The sequence below is a fragment of the Panthera uncia genome, chromosome B1, assembly GCF_023721935.1.
Source record: "Panthera uncia isolate 11264 chromosome B1, Puncia_PCG_1.0, whole genome shotgun sequence".
In the NCBI taxonomy this organism is placed as follows: Eukaryota; Metazoa; Chordata; class Mammalia; order Carnivora; family Felidae; genus Panthera; species Panthera uncia.
This window is the reverse complement of record NC_064811.1, coordinates 48,767,027-48,787,346: the sequence shown is the minus strand read 5'-3', so window position 1 is coordinate 48,787,346 and position 20,320 is coordinate 48,767,027. Positions and strand designations below refer to the sequence as shown.

Below are 20,320 nucleotides of genomic sequence, written 5' to 3'. Positions count from 1 at the left end.
ATCAAGAAAATTTCTATGTGCTTTAACTACCTCACTGGTACAATAGGAATGATAATAATGGTTATCTCTTAGTGTTACGGGGAAATATTAATGAACTAATGAAAGGTAAATTCTTTACCAGAGTTCATGGCAAATACAAAGCACACAATAAAAGTAAATAAGTATCATTATCACCAGTAACAAGTGAATGTATTTCCTATTTATACAAGCACATCATACCCTGAATATTAAAACTACAGCTAAAGGTAAAATTCCTGAATAATCAGCAGGCAAGGAAAGGATATTTTCCTAAAAATCTAACCCAATGGCTATATCGATCAATTTTGTAAGGTTGGCTTCTTATTAAAACTTTACTCTTCTTTAACCAACAGATTAATTGAATTTATAAATTGTGGATGGATTTGAAACTTTCACTGGCTTCTTCTGATGTACTGAGAAATGAAAAGAATTTTTCTGATAACAAAAATTATTTTTAGAATCTTCGAAGAAGAAAAAAAACAGTAAAAAAAAAATCATGGGCTACATACCCAAAGAGAGCAGCCATGCTTACGCCATTGTATAGTAAATAATTTTAGGTGACTTTTTAAACTCCATGTTCCTCAGTCTCTTCATCAGGAAAATGAAACCTAGAAGGTAGTCAAAATACTTGGAGACTCACTCCCTCAGTAGCCTCAGCAATCTTTAAAATTACTAATGACAGAGCAACTGAAGTATCATACTGAATGGCTGCTAAATATCACTACCACTTAGTTTTCTCCAGAGTCCTGCGGTATCCAATAAATCAGTGACCGAATTTATGTTCATAATCTGCTTCGTTCTTTTCCTTATAAACTTAAGCTATACTAAAGATAATTACTAGAGTGTTTATACCCTATATACTCTCCTTTTCAGAAACTTATCCTTTTTTTCCATGGTGATATCTTCTAAATATTTTCCACAAGATGTCAAGTTCTTCAGACTGACCACAAAGTGTAAAAATAACTAAAGAGCTGGAGGCGGGGAAACAATTAAGGTGCTCATTCAGTATATATATTTAAAAAATATTATACTTTATAAATCAAATATACAACAGAAATATAGTCAATAATATTGTAATGACTTTGGTAGCAGATGGTTCATCCACTTATCGTGGTGAGCATTTCATAATGTATAGGATGATTGAATAATGATGTGGTACACCTGGGAACTAACATAATATTATATGTCAACTATACTTCAATATAAATAATAATTAGCTCATGAGGGGTGCCTGGGTGGCTTAGTAGGTTAAGTATCTGGCTCTTGACTTCTGCTCAGGTCACGATCTGACGGTTTGTGAGTTTGAGCCCTGTGTCAGGCTCTGTGCTGACAGTGCGGATCCTGTTTGGGATTCTCTCTCTCCCTCTCTCTCTCTCTGTCCTTGCTACACTCGCTCTCACTCTCTTTCTCTCTCTCTCTCTCATAAATAAAGATTTAAAAAATAATAATTAGTTCATGAAAAAAACTCTAGATGATTTTAAAACAAATACATTGAGTATTATGCAATGTAAACATAATGAAGACAAAATATAACTAATTTTCAGCCATAAGTGGAAGTGAAAAAAATATTTGCTAAGTATCAATTCTCCTACCCTTTGTCACTCTTTAAATCATAGAATTATTAAGATTCTAAAAGACTATTGGTTTGTATGAGTTATATTATTATGTGCCATATTAGCAATTAAAACTGAGAAATTTTTTAAAGTACATTATCGCTACTGTCTTTATCCCTGCTAAGATGGGATCAGTTTCACCTACCACTGCTTTGGCATGATGTCTAATACAATAAAAAGGGCAAATAATAAGTCAGTATTGTTATGAAAATAGTTTTGGCCCTCCAGAAATCCCTGCAAAGAGCTCAGGAATTCCAAATTTCCATGAACCACACTTTGGGAATGATTGCACAAAGGGTTAACATTCCCCATGGCCAGTAACAGACAGACAACATAACTCCCTTTAGCTTTTATCTTAACCAATCCTGAGATATTTTCATCATTTACTAAACTCTTAAATTTCAAACACAATTCATTCAAATTTCATAACATAATTTCATTCAAAATTAAATGTGAATAGCAAGAAGTACTAGAAAGCATTTTAGTAGGACATTCCCAAAATATATTCTCAGAATTGAAATAGGCTGAAATATTAAAAAGGAGGTAAATGGCTTCCAGAAAGGAATTTCCCAACTTCTCCATATTCTCTACGTTTGGGAATTGATAATTACCTTTCTTCCTTCCTTCATTTACTTTTTTTTCTTTACTAAACATGCACACAAAAAGTAATCCTTAAGGCAATGAGTTACATATTATAGTTTCTATACTCAACAGTTCTTTTTACTGCATAGAATGTGCATTCAATGGAAAAGTACCTGATATGAGGGATTATTTTTGATCTGTTATAATTCAGAAGAAAAATGCAAGATATAATGTAATAATTTGGTGAAAGGAGCAAAGGAGAATACTCAATTGAAAAACTCATGTATGTATACACAGTTATTGCAGAACATTTACTCAGTTACATACACATAAAAACTGCCACTGACATTTCTTCTTTGACTGCTATTTAAAGAGTTCTTAACTTCACCAGGATAGAATACAACAAAAGCCAAGATCTTTTTGTAAGCTGTAAAATCCCCTGCAGTGGTACTGATATAAACTGAAATATAACTTTTTCAGAAAGGTGAGAAACAGCTTTCTCCCTCTCCCTTCTTCCCTTCCTCACTCCTTCCCTGACTTTTTTTTTTTTCCATGTTCCTGATGTGAATATGACATGTGAAAATGTAATCTTGCTAAAATGCTGGTAGAAGATGAAAAGTAAAACCTAGATCACTCATTGAAATAGAAAAAAAAATCATCCTACTTTATATATTTAACATTTCTACTTGGTAGAAAACTCTAGAGGGTATTTGTTAAATGGCTAGATTATGATCTTTGATTCCAAGAGAATGCAGAATACAAGCAACATATTTATATCCATGCCTCCAAAAATAACTGCTATTTCTTTGATTTGTCCCCACTGAAATGCCCACTAAGTCTCACTTGATTTCAAATATTCACTTTTTAGATTGAAACATAATGCATTAAGAATAGACATATATAGAGGCACCAGGATGGCTCAGCTGCTTAAGCGTCTGATTTTGACTCAGGTCATGATCTCACTGTTGGTGAGTTCAAGCCCCACGTCAGGCTCTGTGCTGACAGCCTGGAGCCTGTTTCAGGTCTGTGTCCCCCTCTCTCTGCCCCTCCCTTGCTCACACTCTGTCTCTCTCTTTCTCTCTCTTTCAAAAATAAGTAAACATTATTTTTTTTTTAAGAATACACACACACACACACACACACACACACACACACACAAAAGAACAGACATACAGACAGAATATACCTTAGTCATTGCATGGGGTAGGAGGGAGATGGGGATTATCACATGGGCATCAGACTCTCATTGTGGTGATGGAAATATTCTAAAACTGATTTATGATGATATCGAATCACTTGGTAAAGTGGTAAATTTACTTTAAAAATCATACTCTTGAAATGAGTGAATTATACAATGTGTAAAAATGCTTCAGTAAAGTTATATATAAAAATGAATGCAAGGAATGAGAGAAGCTAGACATCAAAAATCATATACTATATGAATTCATTTACTTAAATTATAAAATGGGCAAAACTGATTTAAGTAGCAGCAAAACACAGGGATGTGGAGTATGGCTGGTGCAGAGCAGAAAGGGCCACATCGGAGGTGCTATTAATGTTCTGTGTCTTCATCTGGTTGTTGTTTAGATGAGCTGGGTTTGTGAAAATTCATTAAGTTGTATATATTTATGATCTGTGCACTTTCCCATATGTATATTATACCTCAATAAATATACACTATGTACACATATATACCTGTTTGCAAATGCCTTTTCAATTTGAAAAGTGTAAGCAATTCTACATAAAGTAAGACTGTATACCACATACTCAAAATATGTGTCCAAAGAGTTGGGATGAGCATATCATACAATATTCAAACTTCCCACATTTAGATGGAATTTATGTCCAACTATAAAGAGTAACTCCAATAGGACTTTGTATTGACAAGGGGATAGATAGCATCAAGTTAGTTTATCATCATATTATTAATATTTCCTTTTTGTTTTTAAAGTTTATGTATTTATTTCTGAGAGAGAGACACAGCATGAGCAGGGGAGGGTCAGAGAGAGGAAGACACAGAATCTGAAGTAGGCTCCAGGCTCTGAGCTGTCAGCACAGAGCCCGACGTGGGGCTCAAACTCACGGACCGTGAGATCATGACCTGAGCCGAAGTCGGACACTTAACCGACTGAGCCACCCACACCAATAAGCTTTTGAAGCCAAGGCAGAACAGGATGGATGAAGTGTTATTGAAGGGAATCTGTTTCCTCATGTTCTTTTTTGGTGCCCAGGCACTCATATTTTATATATCTACTATCACTTTGGTCTCTTCTGGTTCCACCAATGCTGCCATCCTTCAAGGATCAGCTTAACATTCTCTCTTCAATGAACATTCCTTAATATTATCTAGCTGAAAGAGCTTTCCTTTTTTTGAACTCCTCAATAAATGTAAATGAGATAAAAATAAAATATTGAGCAAACAATCTAGCTGTTTACTTTTATCTGCCAAAGAGCTATAGTTTTGTGGGCAGGGACCATGCCCAGCTTATTTATCCACCAAACTCCAAAGCTGTCATGGTGAACTTCATGTTGTGTATTTTCAAGTGTTAGTGGAGTTAAAAATGGAAATACATCTATTAATAACTGAAGATAGCATGAAACCTCAGCTGAATTCAAAATGTAAAATTTCTGCAGTTATCAGTTGCCAACAGTCATTTTCACATTTAGATTCTAAAGCTGTATATACCATTTTTTTAAAACTCACTGAAGTGTGTAAATGTAACACAAAAAGAAACAAAAATCATTCAGAAATAAGAAAGCTTCCAAGTGGCATCACACAATTGGAGAGCAGATTTCCTTATTCATTTACATAGCATTAAACATAAAAAGTTAGTTTTAGGTAAAACCAACAGAAAGTCTGCCCTCTAGAAGCCTACAATTTACTTTAGACAAGGCAATTGTCTAGGATGTGATAATATGGGTTTATTAATGTTTAGATGCAATAAAGAAGGATGTAGATAATAGCAAGTGAGATTAGAAGTTCCAAGAAGGATAAAGAAATGTGCTCTGACAGTTTAAGAGGTCTTCTAAGTAGGATAATGAAAGAAGAGGTAAAAGCTCAGAACTTTCAGAGAGGATGAAGGCAAAATGGTATAAGAAGAATCTGGCTCTCCTGGAGCAGATATCAGACTGCATAGTTTTCCTGGGGAAAAACATGGAAATCAAAATAACTAACAGTTATTGTTATAGATACATACATAAAAGTAACAATTTTATGTATGTATTTGTTCAATGTGTATTCAAACATCTACATGAATAATATTTCATGCTTGTCCTTGCCTGTGACATCCAGCTAATTCATGAGGCTGAAGTAAGTTACAAAACCTTTTTAACAAGGTTATGCAAGGATACACAAAAACCTTTCACATTTTGTAATAATAATCCTCCAATCTAGAGACATGCTTAAAACTGTTTAGACACCAATATAATGCCTTTCTAGAAATTTAAATGAGGGAAAACAATAATTATCTAAGATATTTTTTAGAAAAAGTTTCCTCATAATTTTAGTTTCAAATGCATTATTTAAACTGTACATATCATTATGAATATGATACATCCATATCGTAATTAGAAATTATTAGCATTATTTAACATGCTGTCACTGGCATGACAGTGAAAGCTCATTAATTATAAAGCAGCTTAAGCAGACATGGCCATCTCATCTCTTGGGAACTTGCAAGATGGAACCTAATTTCATCTATCCAAGAGTCAAAAGCATTTATTTTGGCCAAGTGTAAATGTAGTACATTTAATAGTCAAGATACAACCAAGGAACTTGCCTCCACACAAAATTAACCACAGTTATTTCAGCTGACAATTCTCACTTTGAGAAACCACCAGGGGGGCTTCCACAAATGACTCACTCAGGGTGCTTAAAGCCATTTCACTCTGCAGATTTGTCACTTTCCAGACACATCCCATCTAATTCAACCGCTTGAGAGGATCCATTGTAACTATTTTTTTGCAATAATTATAAGATTAAGGGCTTATTTTGGGAGCCATTAATAATATCAATAAAAGGATTAAAACATTTTCAATGAAAATCATAAAGAGATCAAAGAGCTAGTGAAGTTAATGCTTCTGCTACATTGAAATCAAAAGCTAATAACCACTGAAAAGCAGAATTTCCTCCTCAACCCACACTTCAAATGGATTCAAAGAATCCATTTTTGTATGTTGTTCTGACACAAACAAATAAAATAACAATTTAGTCACAGTGCCCATTCATTCTACTCATGGAAAACCAGGCAGGACAGACCTGTTACCACCTTGCACACGATGATAATTCAACTTTTTTAAGCAGATCATCAGAAAATTTAATTATAGTTGGAGGCATGTCAAATGTATAACAAGAAGAGATCCACAATGAGAGAGAAACACATGAAGAACCAAATGAAACCAAATGAACTTATATCAAGAGGAATCCCTAATTTAAAAATTTTATTTCTCATTAATACTCACCTTATCATGACTTAGGTTTTAGAAACAAACAAAAGCCCTCAGATTTGCTCAGAGAGACCATTATCCTTCAAGTGTAATACAGATGCTTTGTTCAAAAACCTGGCATGTTGTAATTTCAATTAATAGCCTATATAACAGTAATTTATAGAAAATAAGATAGTGATTCTACCAATTTATTAATCACACACATAGATATCAGAATTTTAAGCATCGAGAAGACAAAAGGTTAAAGTTATTGATTTTGTTTTTATGTACTTAAATTTGTTTATTTTTACATATGTTATGATTTCCCCTATATTTTAAGAACACTTGAAATAATAGAAGTGTCTAAATAGAAAAATTATGAAAAAAATTCACTAGATAGGTCATTTGATTAATTATTTAAAAATTACTTTGTGAGCATATAGTCAGAAAGTATGAATGCTTATAGTAAATTAATGACTTCACTAATTTCTGAGAAATCATAGTAATAGTGAACAACTATTTGTAAGATATGTAATATTTAGCCAATTTATCAAGAAATTTTAGTATAATTTAAACCTTTTACAGTATGGATTCCTATTGACCAGTCTCTGCAGAATTGAAGACCTTCTTTTCCTTTTCCAGTGATATCGTATGATACCTCAACTTACCTTATTTGAATATGGTAATATTTTGATTAGTTTAAATGAATTACGTAAACTAAATAATAAAGAAATAATTTTTCATTGTTTTCAAGGCCAAAAAAATCATGAATCAATAGTCTTTTGCTACATTTTGATTAATGGCTATAAAAATTGCTTATTAATTTTTATTCTTTTTCCTACACTGAAAGGAAATATTTATTAGCATTAAAATAATTTTTCTGTAGCTTTTAAAGAAAATTACATAAAAGTCTGTTTTTGAAAACTGTGAAAAATAAATTTAGTTTCTCATCTAATCAGCCCAGTTCCAAAGCACTCAGAGTAGACCAGGCAACGTAATAACTAATCTAATAAATTTTAATAACGTCCAAATGCCATTTGCAATTTCTAATACTAGCATTTCAGTAATATGGGGAACTAATTTGATATGGAAAAAGTAGTTCAAATGATTCTAAAACACACATACTATTTGTGTTCTTACTTAAGGTCAATAGGTCACACAGATGCAGGCTGAGAGCTTACATTAAATGCGTCTAAGAAAAAGATTATTAGAAGTATCATACCTTTGGGACATAATCTTATAGGCATCTGGCAGATAGCATCGTATATTCTCCATCTGAGCAGGGTCAGAGTCACAAATTTTGTCATCAGTCCTCCCATAGTTGGCACTTTCTATCATGATGACATCTGTTCCTGGACAGCGGAGCTCAATGGGGTAGCTCTCACAGGAGAGCTCTCTGCGGACCACAGCCATCGGAATTGGGGCACGGCTGAAAGCTACAGGAAGGAGGAAGAAGAAATGTAAGTCGTCTTTATTATGCACAAAGAAGAAGTACACGTGTTTGCCTATCCAGTGTTTGAGATAAACTAACACCAAAAAACACAAACCGGGCGCAATTAACAATTTTAACTAAAATAGAGTATTTCTCACTTCAATACCTTTACAGGATTTTTAAAAATCTAAGAATAACAGATACTTCTTAAAAATACTATCTAATACAGTTTTCGTATACATGGGGAAAAAAAACCCTCTGGATTTTCTAAAATTTTGGCTGTTATATGAAATAAAGACTATAAAGAACTATTACCCCCCTCTCCCCCACTCAAAAATATTATCCAGTTTGTAGAGAAAGATTCTCAGGTAAATCTCAGGGGTATCATGCATGTGTTTTGTTTTATCTTATAGAAAGTATTACCCCAGAATTGCATTTTTGTTGAGTCATATCGTCTTAAGTATTCTATTTCAACTTTAAAACAGTTTTCATTTTTCAGTAATAATTAACATAATCAGTGCACTTTATGATTTAATTGTAGGGATAATAAGTGTTCTACAAGAAAAAAGAGATTTGTATGGAGAAAAAATAAATTTTCCTTCAGCTCCCTCCACACAGTTTCCCCAGCCCCCACCGCCACTGTCAAGAGATAACCAGTTAGAACTGTGATGACTCTCCTACTGAATTTTCTACAGAAAAAACAAATAGACATTGTATGGTTCCTCCTACTCCTTTTTACATTTTATTCAGGTATAGCACACTACACATGTTGTCTGATACCTTTATCTATTTATTAATTTAATGGATATCTCTTTTCATCTGTGTATTGTAGCCCTCAGTTTTAATGGCTGCATTATATATATCTATAAACATTATACAATTGATCTTATGTTGATGGGCATTTGGGAATGTCCGAGTGTTTTAGTTATAATACTGCAAAAAAGCATAAACATATCTGTATACCTTAGCTATAGTATTTTAGAAAAAAATATAGTTATCCCAATATATTTTATGGTATATTTTTATACCATAAATGAAATTGGTGGATCAAGAGGGAAATACATTTCAAGTTTGGCAAATGTCAACAACTAGATATCCAAAAAACTTAATATGTACAGCTCTACCAGGATCACTTTTCATTTCAAAATTACATATTACCAATTCCCTTAAATTTTGCCAATGCGGTAGACAAAGAATGATACAGTGTCCTTTTTAAATTTTTTCAGTATTCTATTTGTACAATGAAACATATTTTCATATGTTTATCAACCCTTCATATTCCTTTTATTTATGAATTGTTTGCTTATATTTATACATGGTTTGCTATTGTAAAAGTTCTTTTTATAGCAAGAAAATTTTTAAAATATCCTTTATATTGGTGGCAAATATGTTCTTTTAGTTTGTTGTTTGATTTTAGATGTTTGCTGAACATATATATTTCATCTTTATACAGGGAGTTACCCATCTTTTCATGTCAAGTTTAAGTTTCCCACTCCCAGATTGTGAACATAATCAGTATATTATTGGAAGAAAGTCAAATGTTTAATTGTAATAACTCAGGTTTTCTTTTAAAAGCATAGAATTGAAATTCTCAATTGTTTACCAACTATCTAATAAGTTGATTTCTACATAAAAGAATTAATTATGGAGATAAATGGGAAGTATAAATATGCATTAATATTTTATTAATTCACTAATGTGTACATATATAAAAATATGTATTTAAATAAATATATGCAACTTTTCTTGTGGTTCTCTTACTAAGCACGAAATGTGAAAGGAAAGGAAGGGAGGAGAGGAACAAGGAAGTGAAAATAGAGTAGAGGTGGGTAAGAGAGAAATTTTATTCTATAAATATTTTCACTTGAAACTTAGAGGAAATATTTGGTTTGTGAAACCATAACTATTATTTCAAAATTGAGAATGACATTAGTTTTTACCTCATTTCTATAATGTTTTGGAAAAGCTATAACTGTACCATACACCCCATGCATAACTTGTGAGCAGGTCACTTAAAGTTCTCAAGAAGCACACAAAGGTAATTCCATTCTGGTTGTCATTCAACATCTCCTTTGTGTCTTCTCTCTCTCTCTCGCGCGCGCGCACGCACACACACACACACACACACACACACACACACAAGAATCTAGCACATCCACAGCATTCATGGGAGATTTAACATAATTAGAGGTTGGTTGTAACATTATTTTTAACATTTGGTCTTGAGCCAAAATTTTGACAGGGTATTCCCACAATAGAGAGACAATGCATTTCTATTGTTTCTAAAATAAAATATCCTTGTTTATCTATCACTCTGAAATTAGATGGCTGTTAAAACATGAAGTCCTTTTTAATAGTGAGATTCTATTTTTAAGGATAAAGATATTTTCATTACTGTACTTAGTATTTTAAGTAATGGAATCATTGAATGATAAAAATATTCCAATTTGGCAATCCAGTTTCCTGATTTGGTCAATTTAAATGGGATCATAGAGGTTGTTTTTGTTTCTTTGGTGTTTTTATTTTTTGTTTTTAATAAAACGTTTTGAAATCAGAATTTCCAGTAAATTTTTTAGCATTTGCTAAAAGGCAATTTGTTTCTTAACTTCAGTATAACTATTTAAAAAATACCATTGAAACTGCTTCCAAACATTGAATTGATCTGGCTATATTTTAACTTAAACAATTAAGTTAAATTAAGTTTAAAAAAAAAACAAGCTAATTTAACAAGGAAACAAAACAAATAAGCAAATCATACAGTCAAAGCATCTGTTTGACTAAGTGGACAATTTGGTTAATTAAATTCATCAATTTTTGTCAAAACATGTGTATGTAGACATAGCTTTATTCTGGTTCTCAACTGTCAAAAATATGATTTAGAACCAGACACTAGACAGTTGCAAAGTCAACTAAAATGTGGAGGCCAAGATTTTCCATGTATCTCTTTTGACCCTGTAAGAATTATGCAAAAGTTATATATATATATATATATATATATATATATATATATATATATATGGCAATTTTTACAGAGAGCCAGAGTTGATTTGTGGATGCTTTCTTCCATTTAACATATAACTGCATTTGTATCAGTAACCTAGTGATAAACTGCACTCCTAAATGATGGATGCTTTGTTTAAAGGAATGTATTACTGGAAACTATAACATTATCTAATTAGCTATTTAAATTACTTTTAATCATGTTGCTAAATGCTTTAATCAGCAACAAAAGTCCAATGGGGGAAAATATGCTTTAAGTTAAAAGTTGTGTTGTTTCTTGTTTTTTAACCATTTAGTTACTGTGCTAACAAGAGACAGATTTTCCCTAAAGATGAAGACATGGAAAATGTCAACAATTCAAATGCAGGAGAGTCCGTGAAATCATCTATTACATACCGTATCAGAGTAATGTTACATTGGGCATTGTGAAGTGGCTGTGGAAAAATAATGTGAGGCAAAGAAGGCATATTCTAGAACTCCTTCTCACTTTTATTCCATTTGTTAATCTGTTATAACAAAAAATAGAGTATTATAATTTGATGTGTAATAGGTATTAGCTGAATAAACTGGAAAAATTTCAGATGTAAAATCTGATAACCGGGTACTAATGTAGTATATACTATGGAACTACCCACTGACCATGGAACTAAGGAGTCATGGATGAAATTAATCTCCTCTAAGATGGCCAGAAACTCAGCAACTGCCCGTGTTCCATGGCAAACACACACCTAATGAAAAGTGCTCCTGACCAGGGATTAAATAACAAGAGAAGAAACCCCCTCTTCTTGCTCACTTGTTTGCAGCACAAACTACTTTCATGTTTTGCTTTTCTGAGGCCTCAACCACTCTGTTGTTGAACCTCTTCTTTCTCTCTTTGGCCTCTCTCTTCTACTGTTAAGCCCTCTTGGTGACGTTTGACTCAAAATGCCCTAAGTCCTTGGTGAACTGTGGATGGTAATAACAAAGACACCGGTCTAGGGACAGGAGGTGGAGGTGAAGGCAGAGAGTAAAAGCTGGTGGCCAAATACTAGTCAAATGATTCTTTATGGATCCCAACCAAGTACGGGGCTCAGAGTCCTGCTAGGAGAACCTTAGGGTTTTAGAGGGGAGCTTTCGAAGAAGGGGATGTTACTTGAGGCATAGGATTTTAGGGCACAGGATATCTGTCAATAAGAATAAGGCTAAACACAGACACCCAGGCAAGCAGCCAGTTAGGTGAGTGAGAGCATAACCTGGTGTAATTAATTATATTTTAAACGTGGTGAATTTAAGAAGTCAGAATAACATTAAAAATTTTTCAACTATTAATTGGGTTCAGAAGAAGAATACAGGCTAAAACCATGGTAAGGACATGAAGTGGTGTACTGGGTAGCTATAGAGAAGAAGGGGATGGCTACAGAAGTTGGAATATCCATAGCCACTAAGGAGGAGAAGAGTCCCACAGAGAGAGGCTCTGTGGATCTATTCAAAGAAGAATCTGATTAAACAGACTAAGCTGCCTACCACTTACCACTGCTTTGAGGATAAGGAAACTTACTTATAGGACAGATGCATCTGTGTGTGTGTGTGTGTGTGTGTGTGTGTGTGTGTTTGCATGCACATGCGTGCACAAGCACGTGTGCATTTCCCCAGGTCAAGTCTTCAATGCCCTATTTAAAGCTGGTTGGATTTTCCATGAATTATTACACATACTTAAGAACCCATTCAAAAAAATAAAGCCTGTAGCCTAATCTGCATTTAGCAGAGACTGAAATCTTCAGCCTGCTCTATATGTTTGTTATGAATATAAAAATATTAGCAAAACAGCTTATGTTTGTGTTTATCTTCCATTCCTTTACCTTTGTGCTTTGTTTAACCCAAATCCTGTGTATTGAAATAGAATTAAATCTACCAAATAATTTTTTTTAAGAATGGATAAGAGAATGCAAAATAGAAGGCTATTTTGTGGCAGTAAGGACAAGATGATTGCTTTCAATGAATAATGACAGAGAACATATTTGATCTATATTTAGGAGCAAAAAGAAAACTGCATGATTTGGTGATTGGCTGAACAAGAAGAATAAAAGGGAGGGTAACAAAAATAACTACCATGCTTCTGGCATAAGCAAATGGCTAGATTATCGTGTCATGAACAGAATCTGGTAGGAAGTTGAATACAGGTTAATGACTCAGAAAGGAGATCTTTATAAATTTGAAAATTGTAAGGTAGTATCTGAAATCAGAGCAGTAGATAAAATAACCTAGGGAGGGAAATACAGATTTTTTTAAAGAGGTCCATATGACAGTTTTCAAATATGTTTACAATTCTTTGACAGTTCTCCATTTTTATTCCCTTTTCATTTGAAAGGATACTACTTAGGCACTCACTTCTAATGGACATAATGTGGTAGAAATGAGTGTGTGATTTCCAAAAGTAGTTCATTAACAAGATACTGCAGCCTGAGGCTCTCTCTTGATCACTCATTTTGTGCAAAGCCAGTCACCACATCTTGAGAACACTGGACCAGCCCAATGGAGAGGTCAATGGAGAGGACAGCCAAGCAAGGCAGGTTGGTCCTCCAAATACCAGAAATCCTGTTTTTGAGGAAATACAACTCTATGAGAGACACTGAGCCAGAATCAACTAAGTAAACTACTCCCATATTCCTAACCTAAAAAACCAGAGCAGATGCTAAATGCTTATTGTTTCAAGCCACTGAAGAAATGTTTAAAAGGTGGACCCTGAAACCAGTAGATAGATATTGAAGAATTATCAAATCAATAAAAGAAAAATATGATGAATGACCCACACAGACAGTCTAATATTACCATCCCTTTGCTCAAATGATCACTTAGACCACCAGATTAAATATATATACATATATAATTTTATTTATAATTTAATTTATATGAAAAAAATATACAAATAAATGTGTATACACACACATACGGTTTTCAGCACTTAAAAATGATGATTACTAGGTGCTAAGAATATTTTTCCCCCGTATGTCAATAATCATGGGGTGGGGGGAGCTCTTTTGAAAACTTTAAAAAGGAAAGAGATCGGTTTCTTATAAGAAAAAAAGTAAAACTATTTGTAAATCACGGTTAATGATTTTAAAGGTGTTTCTTAATTATGGAGAGGGACACAACTATCTGAAAGTGGGTTAGTTTCTACTTATCACCAATGACTTAAAAAAAAAAAAAAGTCATTACTTACATGCTGCCCCAAAGCAAATACGTCCAATTTTAAGTTTCAAGAGAACCTATGACATAATTTTCTTAAGTATGTGTATTTTCTCTGTACCATTTTACATGCCAGCACACTTATGCAAGTTTTAAAAAATGTGCTCTGAAAGTCAAGTCTGAAATATTTGGCAGCAAAAAATAACATTTGAAACCCAATGAAATATCAACCTATCATGTACTTTCTTTAAAAGTACATCTGCTGTTGGCAAGGATGTGGAGAAAGGGGAACTCTCGTACACTGTTGGTGGGAATGCAAACTGGTACAGCCACTCTGAAAAACAGTATAGAGGTGTCTCAAAAAGTTAAACATAGAACGACCTATGACCCAATTGTAGTATTAGGTATTTACCCAAAGAATACAAAAATACTGATTCGCAGCCGGGGGGCGGGGGGGGGGGGGGGGACAGAATGTTGATAGCAGCATAATTAACAATAGCCAAATTATGGAAAGAGCCCAAATGTCCATCGACTGATCAATGGATAAAGAAGATACCATATATATCTATATATCTATATATCTATATATCTATATATCTATATATATAGATATATAGATATATAGGTTGGACGACCAACTTCAGCTCAGGTCACGATCTCACAGTTTGTGAGTTCGAGCCCCATGTCGGGCTCTGTGCTGACAGCTCGGAGTATGGAGCCTGCTTTGGATTCTGTGTCTCCCCCTCTCTCTGCCCCTCCCCTGCTCACTCTCTGTGTCTCTCTGTCTCCCAATAATAAATAAACGTTAAAAAATTTAAAATAAATAAATAAATAAATAAATAAATAAACAAACAAAACTAATTAAAAACAAACTAAAGAAATAACCAAAGACAATTATGGTCTGAATGGAAAATACAAAACAAAGCAAAATAAATAAAATAAATAAATAAACAACCCCCCCAAAAAACATGAAATTTAAAATTTCTGAAATTACATGAAAAAAAAAGTACTGCTGAATGGAATATTATAAAACAGTTAATGAATGTCAAGCTATTCTTTTGACTTAAGGAGCTTTAGCATGAGGGTAACATTAATTGTGCTTTTTGAGGATACATATACAAAATGGTGGTCTTCAAGTGAAATTGTCCACACAGAGAATGTCTAAAAATTTAGCAACTGTTTGAATAAATGAATTCATATCTACTTGTTATGACTTTTCAACATTCAATAAAATTATATTCCACACTATCTTCCAATTATATTCATGAGGGATAAAATTTCTAAAACTGTGTCAAATTTCACCTATAACAATTATTCCAATCTTTTTCTAAATGTCAAAAACTCAAAACTGGCTGTTCAATACGTTCTTAAGAGTACAATTTATAATTTCAAGATAAATAAAAACTCAGTGAAAAGAATTACACAATTAAAAAAAAATAAAGAAGATATGCTAATGTAATTCTCAATGCATACTGATCACCTACAATGTGGCCGCTAGGAGTTATTAACCATAAGGCATGGGTGTTGTTTAAATTCTTCCTCCACACTGGGGATTATCTCAGACCAAGGAGTGGTTCTGCACAGAATGGGATTCCAAAAATCTGGTAGAAGGAGCTTTAGAGTTATCACATAAAATCAAGAAAATGATGAAAATTCACGTGTGTGATGATTAATTTTATGTGTCAACTTGACTAGGCTACAAGATGCCCAGGTAACTGGTAAAATATCATTTCTGGGTGTGTCTGCAAGTATGTCTCTGGAAAAGAGCATTTGATAAAGTATGTTAATAAAGAAGATCACCCTTACCAATTTAGGTGGATTATCATCTAATCTTCTGAGGGCTCAAACAGAACAAAAAAGCAGAAGAAGTATGAATTTGTTCTCTGCTTGAACTGGTATAACCATGTTCTCCAACCCTCTGACATCGATGCTTCTGGTTCTCAGGCCTTTAGACACAGACCAGGATGCACACTTAGTGGCTCTCCAGATTCAGGCGTCTGAACTCAGACTGAGACTTACACCACTGCTTTCCCTGGTTCTCAGGCCTGCAAGTTGGACTGGAATTATGTCACTGGCTTTTCTGTGCCTCTAGCTTGCAAACACTAAATCATGCCGCGCTTCTCAGCCTCCATAATTACCTGAGTCAATCCCTCACAATAAATCTCTTCATATTAATATTATATATTAGAATATAATATAATATAATATAATATAATATAATATAATATAAATGTGTGTGTATATGTGTATCTTTATATATCTTTATATACATCTATATCTTTGTATATATATCTTTATATATGTCTATATACATATGTGTATACACACATCTATACACATATGTCTATACACACGTCTATACACACACATATATACACATATATATAACATATACACACATATAATACCCCTAAATATGGATCCATTTATATGGATAATTGTGATATATAAAATGTTATAGTTTCAGAAATTTTATTCATCAATATGGTTGGAAAACAATCTGGAAAACACAGACTAACGAGTGTGGCAAGTCACAAAAACCAAGAGATGGTATCCATGATTACTAAAAACAAAAGGTTACAGGATAATGACACCAAGACCAGAAGAGTAAAAGTCTGGAGCAAGGAGGACAGATGGGGCAGAGGATTTAGAGCAAAAGTACTGAGAATCTTCCTAAGTGTCTCCAGAGAACTCCAGAAGCTTGTAGTTAGAGAATGCACACACCTATGCAAGGCTTAAAACATCATAAAGCACAATGAATTGTGTAGAACCCATTAAAAAATAACGGAATGATAAATATGTGCTTGGGTGCTTAAAAAAGATTTCTTGAAGGCAGCAAACTTGAGTCGGACATTAAAGATGAAACAATATGTGAATACAGGAGGAGAAATAACAAAATATTCCATCCAGATCAAAATTCTGAGTAAAGAAAGAGGTATTCAGAGTTCTGAGAGGATTTCAAAGAAAGATCTGCACCTCCTTGTTCATTGCAGCATTATTCTCAATAGCCAATACATGAAAACAATCTAAGTGTCCACTGATGGACAGATGGATAAAGAAGGTGTGGCATATATACATACATAATGAATTATTATTCAGTCATGTAAAAGAAGGAAATCCCTCCATGTGTGATAACATGGATAGATCTTGAGTATACTGTGCTAAGTGAAATAAGTCAGACAGAAAAAAGACAAAGATCACACTTATATGTGAAATCTAAAAAAGCCAAACTCATAGAAACAGGGAGGTGAACAGTGGTTGCCAGAGGCTGGGAATGAAGGAAATACGAGGACGGAGGTCAAAATCCATAAGCGTCCAATCTTAAGATGAGTAACTTCTTAGGATCTAGTGTATAACACAGTGATTATAGTTCACAATTCCGTATTATGACTTAAAGGTTGCTGGGGTAGATTTTAAATGTTCTTACCAGAAAAATAAATGGCAATTATGTGAGGAGATGAAGATATTAACTAATCCTATTGTGGTAATCATTTTACACACGTAAGTACATCAATCAATGCACTGTACACTTTAAACTTACACAATATTATATGTCAATTATATATCAATAAAGCTGGGTTAGAAAGAAGATACATTCACAAGGGAATCAGAAGCAGATGGCAGAACTAAGCAGTGGTCAAATCAGAAAGAGCATTAAAATCAGATTCAGAATACAGTCCAAATTATATACAGCAGTATTAGATTACAGTGTAATATGATATCATAACTATATTAATATAATTAATCTTAAAAAGCATTAGCCAATAGATTATTCAAACAGTAAAAGATACCAGATAGTAGAAAGAAAGATAACAGAGTGTGCAATTAATGAGGAAGATGTTGTGATAAGGGTGAGATGATGATGATAATTGCTGACATTTATCGAGTGCTTTCCATGTGCTGGTGCTTTAAAAGTATCATTGCATTTCAAAACCAAACAATAAAGGCTTGGCAATATTATCATCCCTACTTAGTACACGAGGAAACTGCAGCTTAGCCAAAAATGGTAAGGATGGGAGGGATGACTAGAAACTTATGTAGGTAACAGATGCAATGACTCTCCTTGTGTGCCACACAGAGAAAACAAAGGAAGTGGGCTTCTCCTAGGAAATACATAAGGCAATATGAGAATATCACCCTAATAATCAGTAATACAAAGTTCACAGATTCTCACTGTTTTAGTGACACGAAGTCTAATTCCTGAATATAAAATGTAAAGTAAATATTCTATTTATTGTTCCTAGCAAGGTTTTTTGTTTGTTTTATTTTAAATAGCATAAAACATAATAGCATATTATTACTATTACTATTCTGACAATTCTAAGAAATTCTTTCCTAACACTTTGATATTATATCACAAAAATTAATATGAAAATTTCTTTGTGTAAAAACCGCAGTAAGATAGAAAATCATTACTTAATTTTAAAATGTGGCATTAATTTTCAAATGTAGTATTTTACTTTCACTGCAGCATATAAATAAGTAATGTTCTTTATTTCAAGTCAACAAACCTAAAGTTTATCTTATTATTTTTTATTTTTTTATGTTTATTTATTTTTGAGAGACAGAGTGAGAGCCGGGGTGAGGCAGAGACAGACGGAGACACAGAATCCGAAGCAGGCTCCAGGCTCTGAGCTCTTAGCACAGAGCCTGACACAGGACTCAAACCCACGAACTGTGAGATCATGACAGGAGCTGAGGTCGGACACTTAACTGACTGAGCCAGTCAGGCGCCCCAAAGTTCATGTTATTCTTATATTACAACTAAGGAAATCTGTAGTAATACAGATTCTGACAGAAGAAATGCGTAAGAAATTTAGTGAAGGGTAAACATAAAATTTTGAATGAACAGTGATGTCACAGATTAAAACGGAGCGAAATTTAATTCTGAAGGAAAGAATTCCTAAACAGTGAATAAATGCTCTAGGTCACAGCACACACCATTCAGAAATACATAGGCAGCACTTCCATTGGCTCCCTCCTCCCCATCCCACCCCACACAATTCACCCGAAAGGATAAAGAGATTTCAGTAGCTTATAATTTTTTGTTTTATCCTAAAGAGGAGTAATACTAAGGCATTTCTTTCTAACACAGCAGCATAAATCTTCTGCAGAAGAGCCCTGGTAATAACCTCTTGGTGGGTAATCTTCAACACTGAAAAACATACAACAGTTTTTATGTAAATCATTCACCCACAGCTCTATAACAGCTTATATATATATATATATATATATATATATATATATATATATATATCCACTCACCCAGTGTTGAACTGTTAGTACCTATGTAATCCACCTGGAAGTAGAATATTATACCTAGCCATAAAGAGCCTGACCAAATCTGTTAGCTCAACACTGTTACATTTTCTAACTAAACTTCTGGATCATCTGTTTAGAGCAGCTAAAAGTTAACATTCATGCCACTGGAATGTATTTGTTGGGAATAAGTATTTGAAAATTAACTGTGCTGCTTACGGAATGAAATGCTTATCCTTTATTTTATTCCCAGTGAAAATATTTATTAGCAATGTTTTCAAGCAAATAGATTTTCATTAAGAAGTTGACTCACACTGAATAGTAAAAGTAAATCCTGTCTTAAAGACTGGGAATCTCTAAATATTTAATAACATCAGTAAATGAGGAAACGTATTAACCAACCTAATCTCTCAACCTATAAAACGTCCAGATCCTTGCCAAATACTCAAACTGTGGGATAGGAAGGGTAGCCAGCTAATTTTTTTTTTCATAAACACCGATGACAATTTTCTATCCAAAACAGAAAGAAAACAGAATGAGAAAAAGCCTAGCCAGAATGAAACTACAGATGCTAGGCAAAACAAACAAAACAAAACAACAAACAAACAAAAACAGCACAAACTGGATAATTCTGGACAAAAAGTGAAGATCTTTTAAGTGAAAGTGAAATCTCTTTGGGCTAGTTCAAAAATGAATTCTCACCTGCCACCATTTTGAGGCAAAGCCACCAGAAACACTCTGGATACACACATTTTTATCTTCTTTTTAACAACATAAAAACAACACAAATATCCTGAAAGGCAGAAAAGCAGCTCACACACTTAAG

At 33.5% G+C, this 20,320-nt stretch overlaps 1 protein-coding gene across 3 annotated transcripts in view; it reads right to left on the bottom strand.

Annotated features, from left to right (window-relative positions):
- ADGRL3 (adhesion G protein-coupled receptor L3) overlaps positions 1-20,320 on the bottom strand; it is an 827,678-nt gene that overhangs the window by 418,751 nt on the left and 388,607 nt on the right. For all 3 annotated transcript variants that reach the window (XM_049630539.1, XM_049630537.1, XM_049630538.1), the window contains one exon: positions 7,861-8,074. In XM_049630539.1, the coding sequence (XP_049486496.1) occupies positions 7,861-8,074 (214 nt within the window). The remainder of the gene's footprint in view (positions 1-7,860; positions 8,075-20,320) is intronic.